The 19,959-nt window shown below is 42.0% G+C and overlaps 1 protein-coding gene across 6 annotated transcripts in view; it reads left to right on the top strand.

Annotated features, from left to right (window-relative positions):
• Positions 1-19,959, top strand: part of znf827 (zinc finger protein 827) — a 69,050-nt gene that overhangs the window by 7,806 nt on the left and 41,285 nt on the right. For 5 of the 6 annotated variants that reach the window (XM_065957001.1, XM_065956986.1, XM_065956996.1 and 2 more), the window contains exons 2-4: positions 14,920-16,197; positions 18,679-18,851; positions 19,145-19,631. In XM_065957001.1, coding sequence (XP_065813073.1) covers positions 14,920-16,197; positions 18,679-18,851; positions 19,145-19,631 — 1,938 coding nt within the window. The remainder of the gene's footprint in view (positions 1-14,919; positions 16,198-18,678; positions 18,852-19,144; positions 19,632-19,959) is intronic. The other variant, XM_065956988.1, reaches the window with a different exon arrangement.

Here is a 19,959-nt window from a genome sequence, read left to right on the forward strand (position 1 = left end):
GCAAAGCCTGGCTCAAGCTGGCCCTTGGTGCATGAGCCAGGCGAACCCCTCTATCCTCTTGGTGTGGAAGTATTTCCACATTTCACATTTAGACAGTCAAGAGCAAGGCACAGGCTAATATCTCTTACTAGCTGGGCTAACAGTGTGTGTGTGTGTGTTTATCTGCACCTTTTTTGGGATGTAGGATCAGTTTTATGGGGAGATTCAAAGTACGGAGAAGGAGTGGGGGCTGGAACAGACAGGATAGTCAGACCATAAGGCAGTGACAGCTCCCTAGGGAAACTATATATCATCTCTGAGGAGGAGAGTGGAAGTGTTTGGCTGGGGGACAAAAAATCCTGAGGAGTTAAGATCATTGATGTGATGTCATCTCCGAGAAAGCCATTGTCAATGGCGTGTGAGGGTTATTTATGATGTTGGAAATGCAGGTGAGCGTCTTGACTAATTCAGTGTTATAGTGGAGGCTTCCCCATTTACACAATATCATTGTAGCATCTCCCAGTGCATGGAAAAAATGAACAATATGACTCAGGCCTCATCCTTTCATTGTTTACCAAGGGCATTTGGTCTGTTCATTTTGCCCTTACGATGCTAATGAGCTAATCGCTGGATACTTCATTCTGAGTGATGAGCCCTGTAGTTTATGGTTCCTTCAAGAACCATAACTATGAGTAGAAACAAATGAAGCTGGACAAATTAGAAGAGGAAGGTAATGAATGAGTGGATATAGTTGGGGAGCGATTCTAAAAACACCTTAATCGGATGGCTCGGCTCATGATTGCCCGCATGTTCCCATTGCCCACGAGCGTTTTGAATGGGGGCCATGTTGGTTCAGATTGCCGTGTCATTAATCCCTCGTACTCTACAGGGGAGTGGTCAGCGGCAGATGTATTTGCACTTCCTCCAGAAGGTTTTCTAGATTAGCACAAATCCTCCCAGAAAAACCGTTTAAAAACCTCATTTGGCACGCACAGCCAGACTTTGTGCTCATAGCTGGCCAAAGACAGACATCCCTCCCTCTACATTTCATTCTCACTGACTATCCTGATTTTTTTTTTGTATCCCCTACCTTGTGGTTCTCAGAGCTTAGCCCCGTGTCGATTTGGACAGGCCAGTGTAATTGTTTGGAAACTGGGTTCTGTCATTTGCATGTAGCGAGCAGCCACTTTGCCAGTTTCAGTGGTTTGACCTTGTTGTACCTGCCAGCCAGAAATGAGATCATCAGAGGAGTAGACGAGAAGCTGACATCTCTCCTCCACCTACCCGTGGCTTTAAGTGATGGTTGTCATAGCAATCATTATGCCACAGAACAGACTCAGTGGGTGAAGGATGGCTTTGAATGCGGCAGCCTCAGGTCACAACCTGGTTATGACAAAACAGATAGACCTATGAGGGTTGCAGTACACAGTAGGCACAAAGTAAACAGCTGCATACATCCCATGTCAGGTTCGTATAGATTTCATGTGGAGATTAAAATTACTGAGGCGATGTCTCCTTTTTTAATACCTTGGAGAAAACGAGACAGGTATTGGTGTTAGAGAAAGAGCAGCATGGAGTGAACAATGCCTCTCATTCCCATCAGCTGCCCTGGCCAGCATTTAACATGGAGATTGGAAACGGAATAAGCCTTCCCCCTTCTCTCTGGACCTGCATGTAAATTAGGTTAGCGGTTAGCATTTCCTGCTGTGCCACAGCAATTCTTCTCCCTCTTTTCCTTTTTTTTCTTCAAAAATAATGGCCTGAAAGTGCTCCCCCTTTTTCCTGGGATAGAGACCGGGACCAATGCTGATTAGTGTCCCTGTCCTAAGTGACAGGCTAAAATCCAAGCAGGCACTGCTTTGGGCGCTGCTGCCAAACAGACGTCAAACCAATACAACCATAAAAGCACTCCTATCCTTTAATTCTCAAGATTCCCTCCCTCGCTGGTTTTCGTAGCTCCCCTGCTCATTCTCCCTTGTCGTTGGCTCTGAGTGTTTCTAGAAGACACAGCCTCCATTGCTCTAATACACTCTTCCCTTACATACATACGTACACACATAAATAGAATCGGCTCTCACTGTACCCCCGCCTCCCTCCTGACCTCACTCTCTACCCTTGGGTGGACTGGCCGCTACAGAGCCGAGTGTCCCTTTTGCCAGTGGGGTGATTTACAAACAATACATGGATGCTGTACACACTCCCACCTTCCACCCTCCTACTCTCTCTCTCACTTCTCTTCCACAATCACCTCTGTGAGGAGCTTCAGTGTGCCAGAGAACTACACAGCAGGGTGATGGCCTGTTCTTTTTCACACTTGTTCCAAAGAATGTACCCCGTCTACTTGAGAATGCTAGCGCGACATCTACGTCTCTGTTGAATGAAGTTACTTTGTCAACAGGATAAAAAACTGATGGGATCTGACTTGTGTGTCATGTGGCTTTTAATTAGTAGTTTTTAAAACCACATGATATGGTAATCTGAGCTGTATTCATGACAATTCTGCCTGATATTAGAATACACAAGGGAGTTGGTTGAATAGTTGCAGACATATGTTAATTTCTGTGTTTGAGCAGAGAACATTTCGAAAAGTTAAAAACACACCAAAAATATGACAACTATATCCTCCATCTTTTTTTTCTGGATTCTTTTGTAATCTGTAGTAAACACTGAATACATGATACACTATTAAAAAAGCACTGCGGCACTGCAGTACATTTTAAGTAAGTCATAGTGGTGAGAACTTCAAGTTATGTGTCAGAGGCATGATATTTTATATGTAAAAAGAAAGAAATTCTACCATTTGTGATGTTTTTAAGTGTGCTACATGTTTGCCTGTATTCCGTTCCATAAAGAAGGAAGCCACCCACATATGCCTATTCCTACGAGATACAACAGCTTTCACACAGAATCAAGAGATGGTGATCGTTAGACAATCAACTGGCTATAAGCCCCCTTTATTAAGCAACTTGTGAATTGTTTTTGTCCTCTCTTTACTCATTAGAACATTTAAAAGGAAATTTACAACAACAAAAAAACTCCCTGTGTGCATCAGTTACAAATTATATTGCTTTTTAGTAATATCTTTATTTACATGACGGTCAGTTATTCATAGTTTGTTTGCGTAAGCTTGCCACCCCAACTGAATCCCTCTGAAAGCTTACTGCTTTGTCTAAAATTAAAGTATTATATTTTGGCTGGTTGCAGACAGACTTGGCTGCTGGCTTTTGTCCACAATAAATGGATTGTTATCTTGTGATTCACGGTGCAAAAGTTTTAGAAAGACTGCATTTGTCTAGCTTGAATTTGCAGCTGAACAGTATTTTGTCTTTGGTCTACAGGCAGGATAGAGACGTTTTTTGGTCAAAGTACTCATGGAAGGGTACATCTGATAAAATACTGGCTTTAATACTTTTAAGGCAGAAAACTGCTAAAGATATTAAAATATAGATATATAGAGTTAGTATAGATTCTAACTATATTAGTAAAAATCTTTAGCTGTTGCAGACTTGAGCAGCATGCAACATTCAGCTTCATGGTCTTTTTTTTTTTTCAATTTCCATTCAGTGAGTTCTGGCTATGAATGAGCAGGTATGAACCAATAGCAAACCAGACGGCTTATTGTATTGCTATTATTGTCAATAATGAAAAATCTTCCCAAACCTTAACTTTGACACACCACATGTCTAATGTTCTTCTAACTACATTGAATGGGCTGCCACATACTTATCATACTTGCTTTGTATTGGTCCTTGTGTCAGGGTAGTACAGAATTGCAGAACTGAATTGAAAAGTCATTTTTTGGATGCCAACAATCCAGAGTCACAAAACATGGTCAACAAAGCCATTTTCACATATGCACCACTGCTCTGTAATATTAATGGAAGAAGCCTGAGTGACGTCACCCATTTGTTATGGCACGGGACTCCAGAGGCTCATCAGAAGCCATGCTGGCAATCCTGTCTCAGCTTAACTTTGAGTCAACCTAACAACAGGCTAAGAGCTGGAGCTGAGGCGGGTTTTAAGCCTTCTGACAAACTATTATATTGCACCCGCATTTCTGCTGTAAAAACTGGCTTTTTTGGCCACTTTCACATTGGCTTCATTTTTCATGACCTGAAGTTGCCACTTGGTTCCCATATGCACCTCTTTTAAGTCGCTTGTGTGGCCACAGTTTTTCCTGCACTCAGAAATCTGCCTAATTTCTTACCGCCACAGAGGGCCGGTGGATGTGATACATTTTTGAGATTCATAGGGATGCATTTTGTGTTGTTGAATGCACTGTTTGAGTCATGAACAATATGTAAGCAGTGGCATTCATTACAAGATGGTTAAAAGTTAAAAACATTTCAAAATGGTCTGGCACTGTTTAACATTTTGTGACTTCAATCAATTGAAAGACTATTTTTTCAGCTCTACATTTTGTAATCAAAGTTTTCCAATATCCTAACTCAATATCATGTATCATCATGTCTCCTGGACTGAGTATCGTCACACCCCTACTAACCTGCGATCAGTAGTTTGTGCCTAATGAGAAGAGATCTAACCTTGTTGTGAAGGCACTACATCTAAAATTTGACCTTTAACATTGAAGTCTTCAATTATTTTTCAAAGGGTAGAATAGGTCAAGTTTGAAGCGCCCTGTAGTTTGGATCATGAGGATCCACAGATAGTCGATGTAGCTGATATTGCCGGTCGAATGATCACTTCGTGCTTCAAATGAATTCATATGACAGGTGCAAATATTATTAAGAGAGAGAGAGAAGGTAATTATAAGCATAACATTTCGGACAAGAGATTATTTTAATGGCTGCTGAGAATACTTACAAAAAAATTACTTATTGTTCCTAAAATTATTGAAAAAATGAAAGTCATTCATTATAAATTTGTAATTTAGAGTTTATCATTTTGTCTTTTGTTGACCCAAGGCTGGTTGATTATACAAAGCAGGGAATTGTAAATACTTGTTTTATTATCTTTCACCTTATTTGCTGGTTAATCCTTGCCTCTCTGCACTAGCACAAACTAACTCGTGTTTTGTTTCATGTACCTGAGAAGAATCGGTAGCATCCCAGAGCTGCTGAGGGATCCAGTAGTTTAGAGAGGGGTGTTTAAATTAGTTCATGTCACAAATGTATCACTGCACTTTGAGTATTTATCAGGTGTATTGTATGTTTGTTCGGAAAATTAGTGGCTGCAGTCTTCCTTCCATTCTTTCCATGTGAAACAGTCAGGTATTGCCCACTGTCAGATAAACATATGGTTAAGCAATACCTTTGTATCAGTCAGGTACATCAACTTTAATATACCTCAGACAAACTTAATGTTACCAGAACTAGCAACACCAGGCCTACATTTTGGACATGTCATGGCGTAGGTCAAATCTGATTTTTCTTTTGTGCTCCAGAAAAGAGAGATTATTTTTCTTCGTTTGGCAGACATTGGCCATCTGTTTGTAATTGGCTATTCACGCAAACAACTTTTTGTTATGAAAGCACTTCCAACTATTAAAAAAGCTGTACATGGTCGCTCTTTCCCGAATAACACTCCACATTTTACATTTTACTTGCATAATTCAGGCAAATGGTTAATGGATTGAAAGAGAATTTCCAGGACAACGGAGAAGCCAAGTAGAACAAACTTGCTGTGTAGTGATATTCAGGGTTCAAAATTGACACCCAAAGTGCGGGTAAAAAATCTCATTTGGCTTATAAAACAATACTTAACTCTACATGCTGCAGGTTTATGACAGTCCACAATCGGCTTGGTCTGCTCCTTTATTGAGCAGTCTGCCAAAATATCTGTTTGTGTGAGTTTTTGCCTTTGCACTGATTGCAGTGCTGCAACTGACAAAGATGCACTTTAAAAGCAGAGCAACTATTCAAAGTCTGAAAAGTTGGACCGAGGGCTTCCTCTGGTTAGTGCTTCAGAACGTCGTCCAGCCACACTGGTTTCCTGGTGATGTGCCGTGACTCCCTGTTGAAGCTGTTGGTAGACAGCTGCGGATGGCAAAGCTGTCCCACACTGGCTAACAGGGACTGGCTTACTACAGCAGCTAATAGTGTCTGTGCTGCAGATATGCATTTTGGAATAGCTAATCCTCGCCCCCATCGCAGCAAATTAACTACATTAATAAATTGTACCACTGATCTTCTACACTACTTTATATACTAATGGAGGCTTCTATTCATAAAATACATCATAGGTACATAGTTATTACATACAATTCATCATTTTAGTTTTAATATGTTTTGAGATAGTAATCCTGTACTGCAAAGTTAATAACCAAACCAAAGATTTTCTTGTTCAATTAATTTTTATTTTATTTTAATATATTCAATTTCTTCTATATCAATATTTACCCTTTTGAGGGTTCTCCCCACATTCAGAACAATAGTAAACATTTTGAATCTCAAGTCTGGAAATGAATACGCATAAGTTTAATATTCTTTACAGACAACCAGAATCTGTCTGTAGAAGTTGTTTTGGTTTGGCCAGACAGTAAATTCCTGCCAGGTGTCTATATGCCTTCAGGTTTTTTGGCCAACATTTGCACTCCTCAGACGGTCTGGTACATTGGGCAGATCACTGCTGTTGCTTCTAGACTTTGTTTTCAAGTTTTTGCTCTTTTTTTCTTCAGCTCTTGTAGTTCCCCCTAAAAAAAACTATACGCACAGAAGAAGAATTTGTTATAAATAGTTTTTTTTTGTAGCACACTGAGAATTTGTGGGCGCAATAATCCAATTAGAAATACACCCATGGAAATTTCTCTTGCTGATTCTGATTTTGACCTGCTGAGACTGATTTTTAGCCAATAGCAAATTTCTGTCTTTAAAGACATAATTATAATAATGATAAAAAAATAACAACTTTTGGGACTCTTTTTTAACTGAAATTAATTTTGTGTTTATAATAAAACACTCACTGTTAAGTACGGTAACTGTTGAATACAAAAATAATCTTTAAAACTGCCCCAGGTTATATAACCATCTCTAATCGTACTCAAACTAGTCTCCACTAGAACATTTAGGGTGTCATACCATATATTACACATTCTAGAAAGATTGAAACAGCCATTATTAACACTCTTTAGCTCAATGTTTTTAATGTAACTCATTAATAAAGTAATAGATACAGTGAAGTTTACTGCCTCACTCTTTTCAGCTGAATTCTCCCTGACACCTGAAGAAATGATCACTTACAGACTACATACGCTAAGGATTTGTCTTTTCAGTATCTCTCTGTAACCAATATATATCACAGGAATATTCATTAAATATTCAAACATGCTTCACTTCACGTTTACACTGGCAACATGTTAGCTTGTTGTGTGTGTGGCTGTCCGTTAGCGTTTTGAGTACCTGTGCCCTCTGCATGATACAGCTTGTGTGTGAGCCTGAGATCTGCTATACTGCTATACTTGTGAGGACCGACCGGTCAAGAGTCTGGGCAGAGCAGGCTGAAAACCTGCAGATTATTTTCTACCGTTACACTTTTACTCCCATCACATTATTTGATGTAAAAACAGCAACCAACACAATTTTCAAATAGTGGTAGGGCTTTTACAGTTGCAGAAAACTCCTGAAACATTTTCTCCTGCCAGCCCCCGAGTATTCTTTTAAACAGCAAGTCCGAGTGAGCTAATGTGAGGACCCAGCAGGATATAATCCGGAGAATTCACCTTGAGACAGTGGGGTAGGGGTGGGTTGATGTTTATATATCGTGTGGCTGGTGCACGGTGCATAGAATGCACTTTTCTGTGTCAGTATGTTGTTACCCACTATTTTGTTGATTTTGGGATTCCGTTAAACTACACATTTTTATTGGGGCGCTGGTGACCCACATGTGGCCTCTTTCCCACATGTCGTTCCCTACTCTCTCTCCCTGATTTCTGACTCTGCCCACTGTCCTGTCTCTCAATTAGAGGCACAAAAAGCCCCTAAATAAATCTTTAAAAAAACACTACACATTGTATTAATATAAAGGACAATATTCTTATTATAGCGTTGGATTGCGGACTCTGTTGCTTGGTTTTCTACTTCTGCTTCATATTCTTAACGTCATTTCTTCATTACCTCAGGTGACTTTTTATTATCATGCTCAGTGTTCCTTACAGTTAGAATTTCTACTGAGTTTGTTATGCACAGGTTTTTTCCAGAGAGACAAATTTCTGCAGATGTCTCTACCACAAGAACTGAACAAAATGTTTGAGGTTCAAAATCTGTCTCCATTAATGCTCTTTGGAGGGACTAACTCAGTTCAGCTTTTGCTAACTAGCTCACTTAAGTCATTCATTAGATTAATTTTATGGTACAAAAAATTACTTGATTTGAAACACTTAAGTGTTTAGTTGAGTTTTTACAATAAAGGGTAGACAGCAAGCATGGGGTAGTAAAAATGACATCCATGAATTCTTGATAAAGGAGTTTGGTGCAAGCCAAGGTCTGAACTGAAAAATGAGGGGAAAAGCTTCTTAATAAACACCAAAATAAGATGTAACCGAGGAAATTATTGGTACTGCCCAATAATTTTTATCTGCATTTTTCATTTGCACTTTACTGTGGACTTCCAATATGACTTTTCTCTGACAAAGACAGTGACTGCCCATTGTCCGCACAGTTGAAAGTGGTAGACAGAGATTGGATTTGACAGGCTCATGTGAAACATTTTGATGCTGCTTTTGGGGCTGACAGTGATTATTGGCTCTTTTTTTTTCACTCATCAATTACAGTCATTAGTTGGGGCTAATGCAGTTAGCCTCAAACTGGGGCTGTAGATTATTACTAGTATTATCATCCTAATCCACGGAGGCCAGGAAAAAAGTGTAATATTTGCATACACATCTCTTTCTGTGCAATTAGTTACTCTTATCATTTTTGCTGTAATTGTCTCTACCCTTGCATTTTCACACATTTGACTCTCGAGGCTGTTGCATATGCAATATAAAGCTTCTCTCTCTTCAGAAATGTGGGAACCTTTTAACAGCTCACATCCTCCTGCAATCTCATTTAATTCACAACTTCAGCACTTGGCAGCAACTGGTTTATAATTCCAACATTTTATACGTATTTTTTCTTCATGTTCATTTTCAGAAAGGTTTCAGAAGGAAAGCATTTTTTAAATTCATAAATTCCTAAAAGGTAGATTTAGTAATGTCACTTATCAGAATCAGTTGTATTCATCTCTGTAGTGTCAGTTTATGCTGCAATGATGCGATAGACACACCACTTCTCTCTGCAGCAGTTTAGATCCATAGCTTTGATGACACATTTGAGGTTATGAGCAAGTATTTTTTTTTAAACATGAGACGCTAAAAATGGAAGGGAAAAATAAACCAGGGGGTAAAGTGCACTTCATCTGCAGTGAGGAATTTCAGAGGTCTGGGGCTCTCAGTCGTCTCATTCTCTTCCAAGAACACTTCTCCTTCCTGTTTCACCTCTGGCATGCCGCCCAAAGTACCCACAAACCACGGAGGCCAAGGCCGAAAATACACAGATGGTAATTTGCACTACATTTCAATACAACTCAACCGCCATTATATATAGCCCTGCTGCCTGAACCCTGATCCTCTCCGAGAGTATCGCCTCACCTCAGATTCCAGCTAAAAGATGGGCTCTTTATGTCTTTGTCACAGACAACAAGCTGAAGAGGATAAAAGAGATCGTTAAAACTTCCGCTTCTTGTTTTCACTCCGACTCTGTTTTAATGTTTAACATGAACATTGATCAAGACACAGGATACATTTTCCCCATGGATCCAAACATTATGCTGACATTATTAATTGAAAGAGGAATATTTAATGGTTTAGCTTGCATAGAGGGGATATACCGGTAGGTGTCAGTTGTTCAAGTTACTTAAGGTAAAGGCCTTGAAAACTGAAGTTTAATTGTCTACCTATTTACTACAGATATTTCTGTAGAAATACTGTGTTGTTACTTTGTAAAACAGGAGAGAGTAGGGGTTTCAAAGTTTCAAAGTTATGAACAGGTTGAGGTTTCCCTTCCTGCATACTGTTTTAGAGGTGGGAAGGAAAAAAATATTGATCTTTTGTAAAAATCGAGATTCTTATCTTCTGATATTTTAAATAGATTCATAACTTCAAAAAATAAATGTATTTTTGTCTAATTAGTCACTCATTGCTAAGTGCTAAGGCTAGCGCTTTCACTCAGTAGAATGGCAGACGCCAGAAATTCAGCTAGTCTCACATATGACTGGAGTAGATCCTGAAGTATGTATTAATTCAGAAATAGACTTTGAATCATGAAAGATCCCAAAGATTCCAAGCCCTACTGTGTTTAGTGTTTTTAATCTCATAAGATTTTGGGTTGACCCTTTACCTCTTACGAGAGTAATGTGACCTTAGGGGGCCTGTCAGTGAACAGAAGCTGGCTCACAAGGAGAGAACACTAATGTCCAAAGTTGCTGCAGCAGTTTGCTTAGACAATGCTCTGGTAAAGAGAAATGCACACCCCTAGGAGAGGGACTATCACAACTTCATCAATCTCTTTAAAAGTAAATAGTTAACGTGCTAAATCAGCATTGAAGACAATATTAACACTTGTTATTGTCACGTTTCATTTTAAAATTTTAAGCATTTATAACAGTACTTCTGCAAAAGGTCAACAGGCCTAAAAACAGATAAATGGTGTATAATCTTTTTATGAAGGGAGCCAGGATATATGTCTGCTAGCTCCCACACACCCAGCTGGATTTATTTAGAGCGTCTGTGTTTTATTTATTTATTTTTTACATTTGTATATGGAGAAAGGAGTAAGATGCAAAGGGATAAAGGGAGACAAGAAGGAAAAAAAGAAACATGTAGTGTTAAAAAGATCAAGCAAGTGAGAGATTATAGAAAGACTGAAAGGAAGCGATCCTGATCCAGTCAGTCCAAATTAATGGAATCATCTTCCTCCTCGGGAGAGGACGGTTAGTCATTTGTAGAGATGTGAGCCCGCCAGTAGTGCGTCTCTCCCACCATATTGTCCAGCAGGCGCTAATAAGGCAGCCCTGACCGCCGGGCTTGCTCATTAGCATAGCCTGCGGCCGTGGCAACCCCCGCTAGGGTCCAGCCGGACACTTAATTATGGCCCCAGCTCCTTCCTGACTAAATCCATACTTCTGCCTTCCTTCCTATGTCTATGTTCCTATCACCTCCTGCACTGCCTCCTTAACCCAGCCCCCCCGGACATACTCAAGCACACACAACAATCTTCCCCTCTCAGTTTAGATGTAAGACTAATTATTTCAGCGATGTGGATGCGATGGATTTATTCTTGATGATGATTTGGCATTCCTTTATATCATCCCACTATATAGGCTTTGCGGTCAGCAATCTTATGATTCCCCCCCCCCCCTCCCCCCCCCCCCCCCCAGCTCTCTCCAGCTCATCTTGGCCTCTCTTCCTTCCATTGCTATATTAGCTCATGGGAATGACTCTCATTTTGACATCGGCACAGTATTGATGCACCCCTGTTCAGTCTTAATCGGCTAATGGCTTCCTCTTCTTTCCTGCCCAGCCAAATCAACCCCCTCCCCCCCCCCCTTCCTACTATCTGTCCCTTCCTTCGGCTTCCCGTCTCCTCACCCCATCCCTGCTCAGGCCTGGGGTCAGTGAGGCCAATTTTGCATGCCTGGCTAAGTCACAAAATAGCTTTGTGTGCGTGTGTGTGTGTGTGTGTGTGTGTGTGTGTCTCTGTGTGTGTGTGTGTGTGTGTGTGTGTGTGTGTGTGTGTGTGTGTGTGTGTGTGACAGAGTGTGTTAGTCAGCAGCCTCACACAAGTCATGTGGTTGGTGACCTGGTGACCTACCTGAACTACAGGCCTCTTCTTTTTGTATCAGTTGTCGCTTTGTATGGCAAGGATATATGGTTAACTCCTATTCTAACCCTGTATGTATTATTAATTAATTAATAGCCTTCCAACAAATCCTTAGTAGTAATAGTATAGTAGTACCGCAATACTGTTGTTGCAAAAAGCAATAGAGAGAGCGCACACACACACACACACACACACACTGTACATGCACCCCTCTTTGACCTAGAAAGCCTTGGCCAAAATAATCCTTCCAAGTTCACAAATGGAGAATGTTGACAGCACTGCTTGGCAAAACAATGAACGAGTTCAGTACCTGTAATGTCCGGCTGCTCTCAGCTGTAGCTACAGACTGTTAGCTCACTATCTTTGTTTGTGATAGATTAAAAAAACACATACAGGTTTCTAAACACTAAAAGTCACACACAGGTGTTACATTAAAATATTTCAGGCCTAATGGTGTTCTCGTTCTGTAGCCTCAGCTTGCACTTTGACTTGTTACGTCTCTGTCTTTGTCTGTAATGTTTGGTGCTATACATCCCTGCAGCCCAGAGAGAAAATCCCATGCCACTGCACCACTGAATCACCCATGTGTGAGTGATAACAGATCCAGACTGCTGAGCCCCCCGCAGCTGTTTGTCTCAACATGCAAGTCATCCCCGCCATTACACCGCTAAATGGTTCCCTTTCAGTGGCAGACGCTTGCCGCCTCAGTCTTATATCCGTGCCTCCATCACTTCGGGGGGGGGGGGGGCTGAGCCCAGCCACTGTACCAGAGGAAAAGCGGTTGAATGTGTGTCAGACAAAAATGCATTTGGGTGGGGGGAGAACTTCTGTATTAAATCCCATTCTTGTCTGTGGAGTGAATGTATGCACATGCTTGTGTGTGTTGGTCTAACAGCAGCAGTGGCCAAGTGCAGAGCTCATATGAACCCCCCTTAGATCTTGGGCTGGAGACCATGACCTTGGGAAATGTCATTCCGCCTGCGGGGGTGGCTCGCCTGTGACAAACAAAGCCATGCTGCTGGAGTGCATCAGTGTACTGTAGCCTGGTGTGGTGTAGTGTTGCTTCCAGCTGCAACTAACCCCGAGGTCTAAGAGGCCAAACTTAGGAAGCAAGGGAGTTCAGCCTCAGAGCTTGGACCTTGGGTCAGCAATCTTGCAATTTCCCTTCTAACCACATTACAATCTATAGTGGCTTTAGCTGTTCTTTCACATGTCACATGGAAATGGGTCAAGCCCTGCCCTGCATGACTCACTGGGTCTTTATCCCTTCGCTTCTCTTTTATTTCTGTTAACCCTACTCAGGTGGGAAAATTGCTTCAATGAGCATGGGAAATGGGGTTCCCAATTAGAAAAAGACTGTGTTTTTTTTTTTTTTTAAATCTACAATAGTCTCAATACATGAGAAGTGCCATGCTTACTGTTTAGAGATGTCAAATATATATTTCCTTCTCATAACCAATTTCAAAACACCTGTAGTATTGACAAATATGGAGTACCCCTTTAATAATGGTGTGATTAAAAAGATACTTAAACACAATGATTACTTAAATTTTGCTAGCTGTGACTAACATTACACTCTTTGCTAGCTCCACAGTGTTGTTTGGTTCTGGTTTCAGGTCAGTTATGGTGGGATGAATGCAAAGTATACAGGAGGAGTGTCGGCAGAGCTTTGTTATAGCAGAATCTCAATTTTATAAGGGCTAAGTATTGAAGGCCGTTTCAGAAGCTTTTATCAATGCTATCAATTTAGAAATCTGAAAAATTGTACTACTGTTTATGGGCATAGGTCTTTTACATTTTGCATATATTATGTTGTTGAAGTCTATTACACATGGTTTGGCAGGGGAAGCTCAGAGGAAAATATTAGGTTCACCATTGTGTTTGATTTTGGCATCTGACTTTTCTGTTACTTTTGTAAAATGTAAGACTGAAGTGAATGTGTGAGCCAGATATGAGAAATGTTGGGAAATGTGTGAGCCCTGTTTGATATCTGTTGCAGCAGTTGAGTAGGAGTCTTACAAGGTTGTGAATGTGGTCACCTTTGTGGACCATGGTGAGCCACGCTGGCCAGATGTCAGCCAACTCTAATGATCCCTACAGGTTGCTGGATTGGGTTGCCTGGCAACCTTTTTGCCATAGCCTATAAACAGAGTATAGACCCACCATGTCTCCGTCAGGGTTGTAAAGGTGAAGACTTCTTTGCTCCGTGTAAATACATGTATGCGTGAGACATTTTAAGTCACTCTATCATTGCCTCATGTTCATGCAGATGTATAAGAGCCCATTTTTCAGCCAGTTCTGTTTTTAACAGATTTTATGTGAGGTTGTGTAAAGTAACCCAAGAAACCAAGAGAAATTTAAGTTTTGACATTTTGTTTTGCCAAGGCTTAGTGCTTTTGACATATTCTTGTGGAGGTTTGTTAATATGTATCAGGAATATTCACTTTTCTTTGTTCGCCCTTGTCTGGCAAGCTGTAATGTTTTGCTTATGAATATTGATACATGAAGTGTATATTAATGACCCTTGGTGACCTTAACCCTATCCTTATTGGCTCCCCGGTGGTATCTGCAGGCTCATGAATATTAATCTAGTTCTGTAACCTCCATTACCCTAATCTTTGCTGTCTAGCCTCCCAGAAGGACCCGTTGTCATGGTAACCCCTTTACTAGACTCTTCCAGACCAAGGGTGGGAAAAAAATATACTGAAAAAAAGGACAGAAAAATCTAAATTACTCAACCATATTGGATGTGTCTTGAGGAAAACCAAAGTTATATAAGACAGTGGTTTGATTTGTGTTAGAAATTAATTTTTTGTGTCATTTCTGAGCACTTAAGTGTACATGTGCAGCTTTAAATGGCAACTGTTTGTGAGTGTTCAAAAGCATGTTTCTTTAATGGTTCTATTTGAGAAATAGTTCCAATTACTATCCAACATAGGATGAGAATAATCAAAGGGGATAAGCTGTATGTTCTTGATGCACACGATTATCTGTCAGGATAAAAGACAACCCCTGGTCCACAGGAAATGTTAGCAACATAGTGATTTATATTTGTCCAAAAACCTGCACAATATCTTCTGCCTTTTTCCTCATTTTAAATTGTATGCTTTCCTTCTTCTTCCAGATGCTGACAGCAACGAGGAAGGAGGGCCAGAAGACGGTCCTGTGGAGGAGGAAGGCTGGTTTGGGAATGCTTCTGACACGCGCTCAGAGTCGTCATCCTACGGAGACACCCAGGATGAGCTCCTCCTGCCCAGGGGCTCCTCTCCTGATGAGCGCCCTGGAGTCAGCTCAGGGTCTGGGGACCATGATACCTGCGAAGGTGAGAGCTCAATGGGTTGCCCCACACCTGTCCATCGTGCCTCTTTGGAACTTCTCGGACTGGATGGAGGTGCATTCTCGCCCCAGGACACACTCTCGTCTGTGGTGTCAACACTCTACGGTGAGGCTGCATCTCGTGCCCTGGGGAAACCCCTCAGCAGCAACCTACGGCGCCTCCTAGAGGCTGGGTCACTGAAACTTGACACAGGGGAGCTTCTGGGTCGTTCATCCAGGGGTGGTGCTGGAGGGGAGTCACCACCGATAGGTCTAGCTCCACCTTTGACCCTCTCCCCTTCTTCCCACCATGCCCAGCAGTTAAGTGCTCTAGCCCGAAAACTGGCTAATAACAACAACAACAGTGGCTCAGCCTCACCGGCCTCCTTGGCACCCTCAGTTACCAACATTAAGCAAGAGCCCCTTGACCCCTTTAACTCTATAACCCCAAGCAATGGCAGTGGTTTCGTATGGGCAGGTGTTGCAGATAAATGGCCACCAGCCAGCTGCTCCACACCCTGCGGATCCAGCTTGTCCCCCGACTCTGCCATTCAGAAGCTAAAAGCCGCAGCTAATGCCGTACTTCAAGACAAAAATGCTGTGGCTTCCTCCTCTACGAACTCCTCCTCCTCCTCCAACTCTGCCTCTTCTGCAGTGCCCACCCTAGGAGGAGGGAGTCGAGGAGATGATGTGGTGCGCTTTGATGCCTTCAACTCTCCTTTCAGCCCACAGTCAGCTAGCTCCACCCTCGCAGCACTCTCCAAGAAAGTCAGCGAGCGGAGTCAAACCTCTTCAACGACCAGCACTGCTACTGATCACCAAGCCTCAGCCAGCTCCTTCCTCTCTCTTGTGTCCATGACCTCCTCAGCTGCCTTGCTCAAAGAGGTGGCAGCCAGGGCGGCAGGAAACCTGCTGGTAGAGAAAAAGGATGGTTCCTCCTTAGCGTCAGCAGGGGTCCTCCAAGAGGATGTGAAGCCCCTGCTGGACAGAAACCAGAAGACTCCCACACCCTCTACACCCACCCAAAGCCTAGAGCTGCTGTTGCCCTCAACTCCAAAGGTCAGAGGCAAACCCAACAGCCAAGCAGGTAATTGTAAGAAGTTATGTATTTTATCAATCATTTTAAGCATCATTATAGTAATACGACATTCATTCAAAATTTGGCAACAAAACATAACAAGATTGAAGATTGGCTTAGATTAGGTACATTTTTGTAGTTAACTTTCTTTAAACACAAAAGCAGACTTCTTAAGCTCAAACAAGGTTGTTCTGCTGTAGTAGAATAAAACAACCTTGTGTCTGTATGTTTAGAAGAAAGACCATGAAGGATCAATATCAATTCAGCTGCTCTTCCTATACGGGAAGTTTTCATCTTTTGTCACAATGTCACTCTCTTTTTAAAAGTAAATGTTAAAAATATCCAAAGTTCAATAGAAAAACAAGACCACTTTCATCATGTAAGGATAAAAAGAACTGTAAGTTCTGATAAATTAAACTAAAGCCGTTTTTACAGATATAGTCCTGAAAATTTCAAGAGTTGCTTGTTCACATGTGCACCTCACAGCGAGAGACTATCAAGGCATTCTGTGAAAGTGGCGGACGAAGCACAAGATTCCAACAGTATAAAGAATCTATCCCCTCCCGCTTGCTCGCAGTGATTTTTCCTGAATATTTCCTGCTGCGTTTTCATGACCGCTCACCCCGACTTTTTGCAGAAAATGTACTGGGGGGGTTGGGCTGGCAGGAAAAAATTCTGGGAAAATTCTGCGTTCTCACATGTTGCTGACCCTGAACATTTCTGGTAGTTTTCAGGGGTTTTGTCTAGTGTGAAAGCAACATGATGACCCAATGGAAACATGACTGTGTAGCTTCAGTTACTTGTCTTCAGAAATACTTTCAGAAGAAGCACAAATCTGAACACAAATGACATGTTGTCCCTAGTTTTGTAATGGCTGTGTTCTCACCTCACTGGCGCTAAAGTAGTGAGAAGTGTAGCCTCAGCTTAACTGTCAGCCGAGCAGAGAGCACAGCCGAGAGAAAACAGCCCTGGCTGGCCTTCTAGTCTGGGAAATGGTCTGTGGGCTCGACGGGGGGTTCCGACTGAGACCTCACTGCCTTCCCAGACCAGCTCGTTTGTGCTCGGATGTGCGTGCTGCCAAAAGGGGGCTGTCAGTGTGTGCTCAGCACAGTGGGGAGCCCTGGAGTCCATATCCATCTCGGCAGCCTCCTCCTGGCTTCAACCCCCACTAACCAGAGCCCTTTGCACTGATCAGCACAGCAGACTTAAGGCCAAACACATCATACTTTCCACTGACTGGATACAGATGCGTGCATGCACACACACTCTGTCTCTTGCCCTCCCTCTTATGTTCTCTCTCTCCCTCTGTTACTCACAAATGGCCATGCAGTATATTCTGCAAGTGTGTACTCAGAGGTAGACATATAACCCAAACAAAGATCTCAGCCTTTCTTATACAGGGAGAGAGAAAGCTTCAAAGTGCAGGCTCACACTAAGTAGCCTTTAGGGAGAACAGAATGTTTTCAGGGAGATGGATGGGCACTTTTGAGGGATTGTGTCGCAACCCCGCCAAATCTAAAATGGCTGGATCAAATTGACTTCAGACAGATGAGGCAGTCGATGTAATATTCTGTGATCTGCATGCTAAAAAGGGGGGTCTGCTTTAACCTGTGAGCCGTCAAGGTCGAGCAGCGCTGTAAAAATGCAGGTAGCTGTTTGGTCGCCAGACTGAAAAATGTGACCTTGATTATTGACTGTCTTGTCTTGTTTTATTGTTGTCCCTTGCCAGTTCTACTATGAAACTGTATTGCATGAGCTGCTCTGAGCTTTGAAGATTTAAGAAATGCTTTTTCAGTTTTTCTCAAACATGGTTACATAGGGAACACACACGTGTCAAGTAATAAGATATACGGACTTCTCTCGCACACATTTTCTCTCCTTTTTTATTCCCGCTTCACGCAGCTCAACTCGGCATAAGCAGAAGTCATTTTTGCATTGTGATCTCTGCTGTGCTTGGAGAGTTTGGGCCGCAGATGGCGGTTTATTGTTGCAAATAGGCAGTCTCGAGGTTTTACACCTCAGGTCAATGAATGGCTGAGCACAGTAATTTCACCAAACACTGATTACCAGATGTTTTTCAAGGAACAGCACTAGAATACTTATGAAGCCATCCTGACAGGCCCTTGTAGAATTTGTAATGCAATCATGCCTCTTTCTAATAAGACCAATTAAACAGTAATGGATGCCGGATATGAAGCCAACAACAATAATCGAGATACTAAAACATGCTTGAGTTTTTACTTCCATTGTCCCGTTGCTTCCAGCTGGCATTTCCCTTGATAGTTTTCTTCATTAGGTGTGGAGTCATTTTCTCTTCCTGTGTAAACTGTAGTCTGCATTCAGAAAGGCGTGTGTTTTATTTCTTTACAATAACTAAGCTGCATTAAATTCAGAAACAAAAAAGCTGTTTCCATAACTTCTATCACAAGACACATGACTGATGTTTGTTTTTCTATGTCTATGGTAGTAATGTTTTTTGGTGCCCTCTAGGCTCTCCTGAGGATGGTGGCAAACCGTTCCAGTGTCCTGTCTGTGGACTGGTCATCAAACGCAAAAGCTACTGGAAGAGACACATGGTCATCCACACAGGCTTGAAAAGTCACCAGTGTCCCTTGTGTCCCTTCCGCTGTGCTCGCAAAGACAATCTCAAGTCCCACATGAAGGTGAGATATGGATTTTCTTCCTCTTTTGACCCTGCACCCCTTGTACCCTCACCTGCATCATCTTTTATTGGCTGGTATCACTGCTCTTTGAATATAATTATTAACAATTAAGCACACTATGCTATACTTACTTATACTATTGTATTGTATCTCTTACATGGCACAATTAAACACTCTTATATTGTATGTATAATGTTGCACCTGACTGATAGGGATCCGTCTTCTCGATGTCCTGTTGTTCCTGTAGAGAGAAAAGTGGTGATGTGACACTTTAGCCTGTCCTCCTTTTCCAGGTACATCAGCACCAGGACCGGGGTGAGACGTTTCAGTGTGAACTGTGCCCCTTCACCTCCTCCCGTCACTTCAGCCTAAAGCTTCACATGCGTTGCCACCAGCACTTCCCCCGCACAGACGTCAAGGTGAAAGAGGAGCTCACCACCGACACAGAGGGCGAGGGCTCCCTGATGGGTGACAGTGGCTCCACAGACCTGCGAGGGTCAGAGGCGTCGCCACTGCACTCAGACACACAGCAGCAGACATCCCCGCCGCTGCTCGAGGCCTCCTCAAATCACGTTCACATAAAGGAGGAGCCGCAGGATCGAGATCTGTCTGTTCTCTCCCCATTTAGCATGTGCAGGGACCGTCCTAGCAGCAGTACCAACTCCCTGGACCTGCCTGGGGTCGGGATCAGATCCAGTCCAAGTGGTCCAACCACAGCCTCCCTCTTCAGCCCTGACATCAGTACCAAGACAGCCACTGACCTGCTTATGAAGCTTTCAGGTTAGCATCATTTTTTTTTTGAAGAAGAAGAAATATGAAAATGTATTTTCCTCCTAGGCCTGCAACGTTCATTTTCATTATTTGCTAATCCATGTCAGGAATAAGCAAAGAAATCACAAAAATATATATATATTTTTTTTAGCCAGCTCTCATCCAAGAAATTTGGTTTTGCGTCAAAGAAGACAAAAGGAATTTGAAAAAAAATCACATTTGAAGTGCTGACCCTGATGATATTTTTTCTGTTCATGCTTAAAAACCAATTTAAATTATGGATTATCACAATAGTTTACTACAGTAGTTGGATTTATGGAATATTAGCTTTAGCTTT

The sequence above is a fragment of the Labrus bergylta genome, chromosome 1 (genome assembly GCF_963930695.1).
Source record: "Labrus bergylta chromosome 1, fLabBer1.1, whole genome shotgun sequence".
Classification (NCBI taxonomy): domain Eukaryota; kingdom Metazoa; phylum Chordata; class Actinopteri; order Labriformes; family Labridae; genus Labrus; species Labrus bergylta.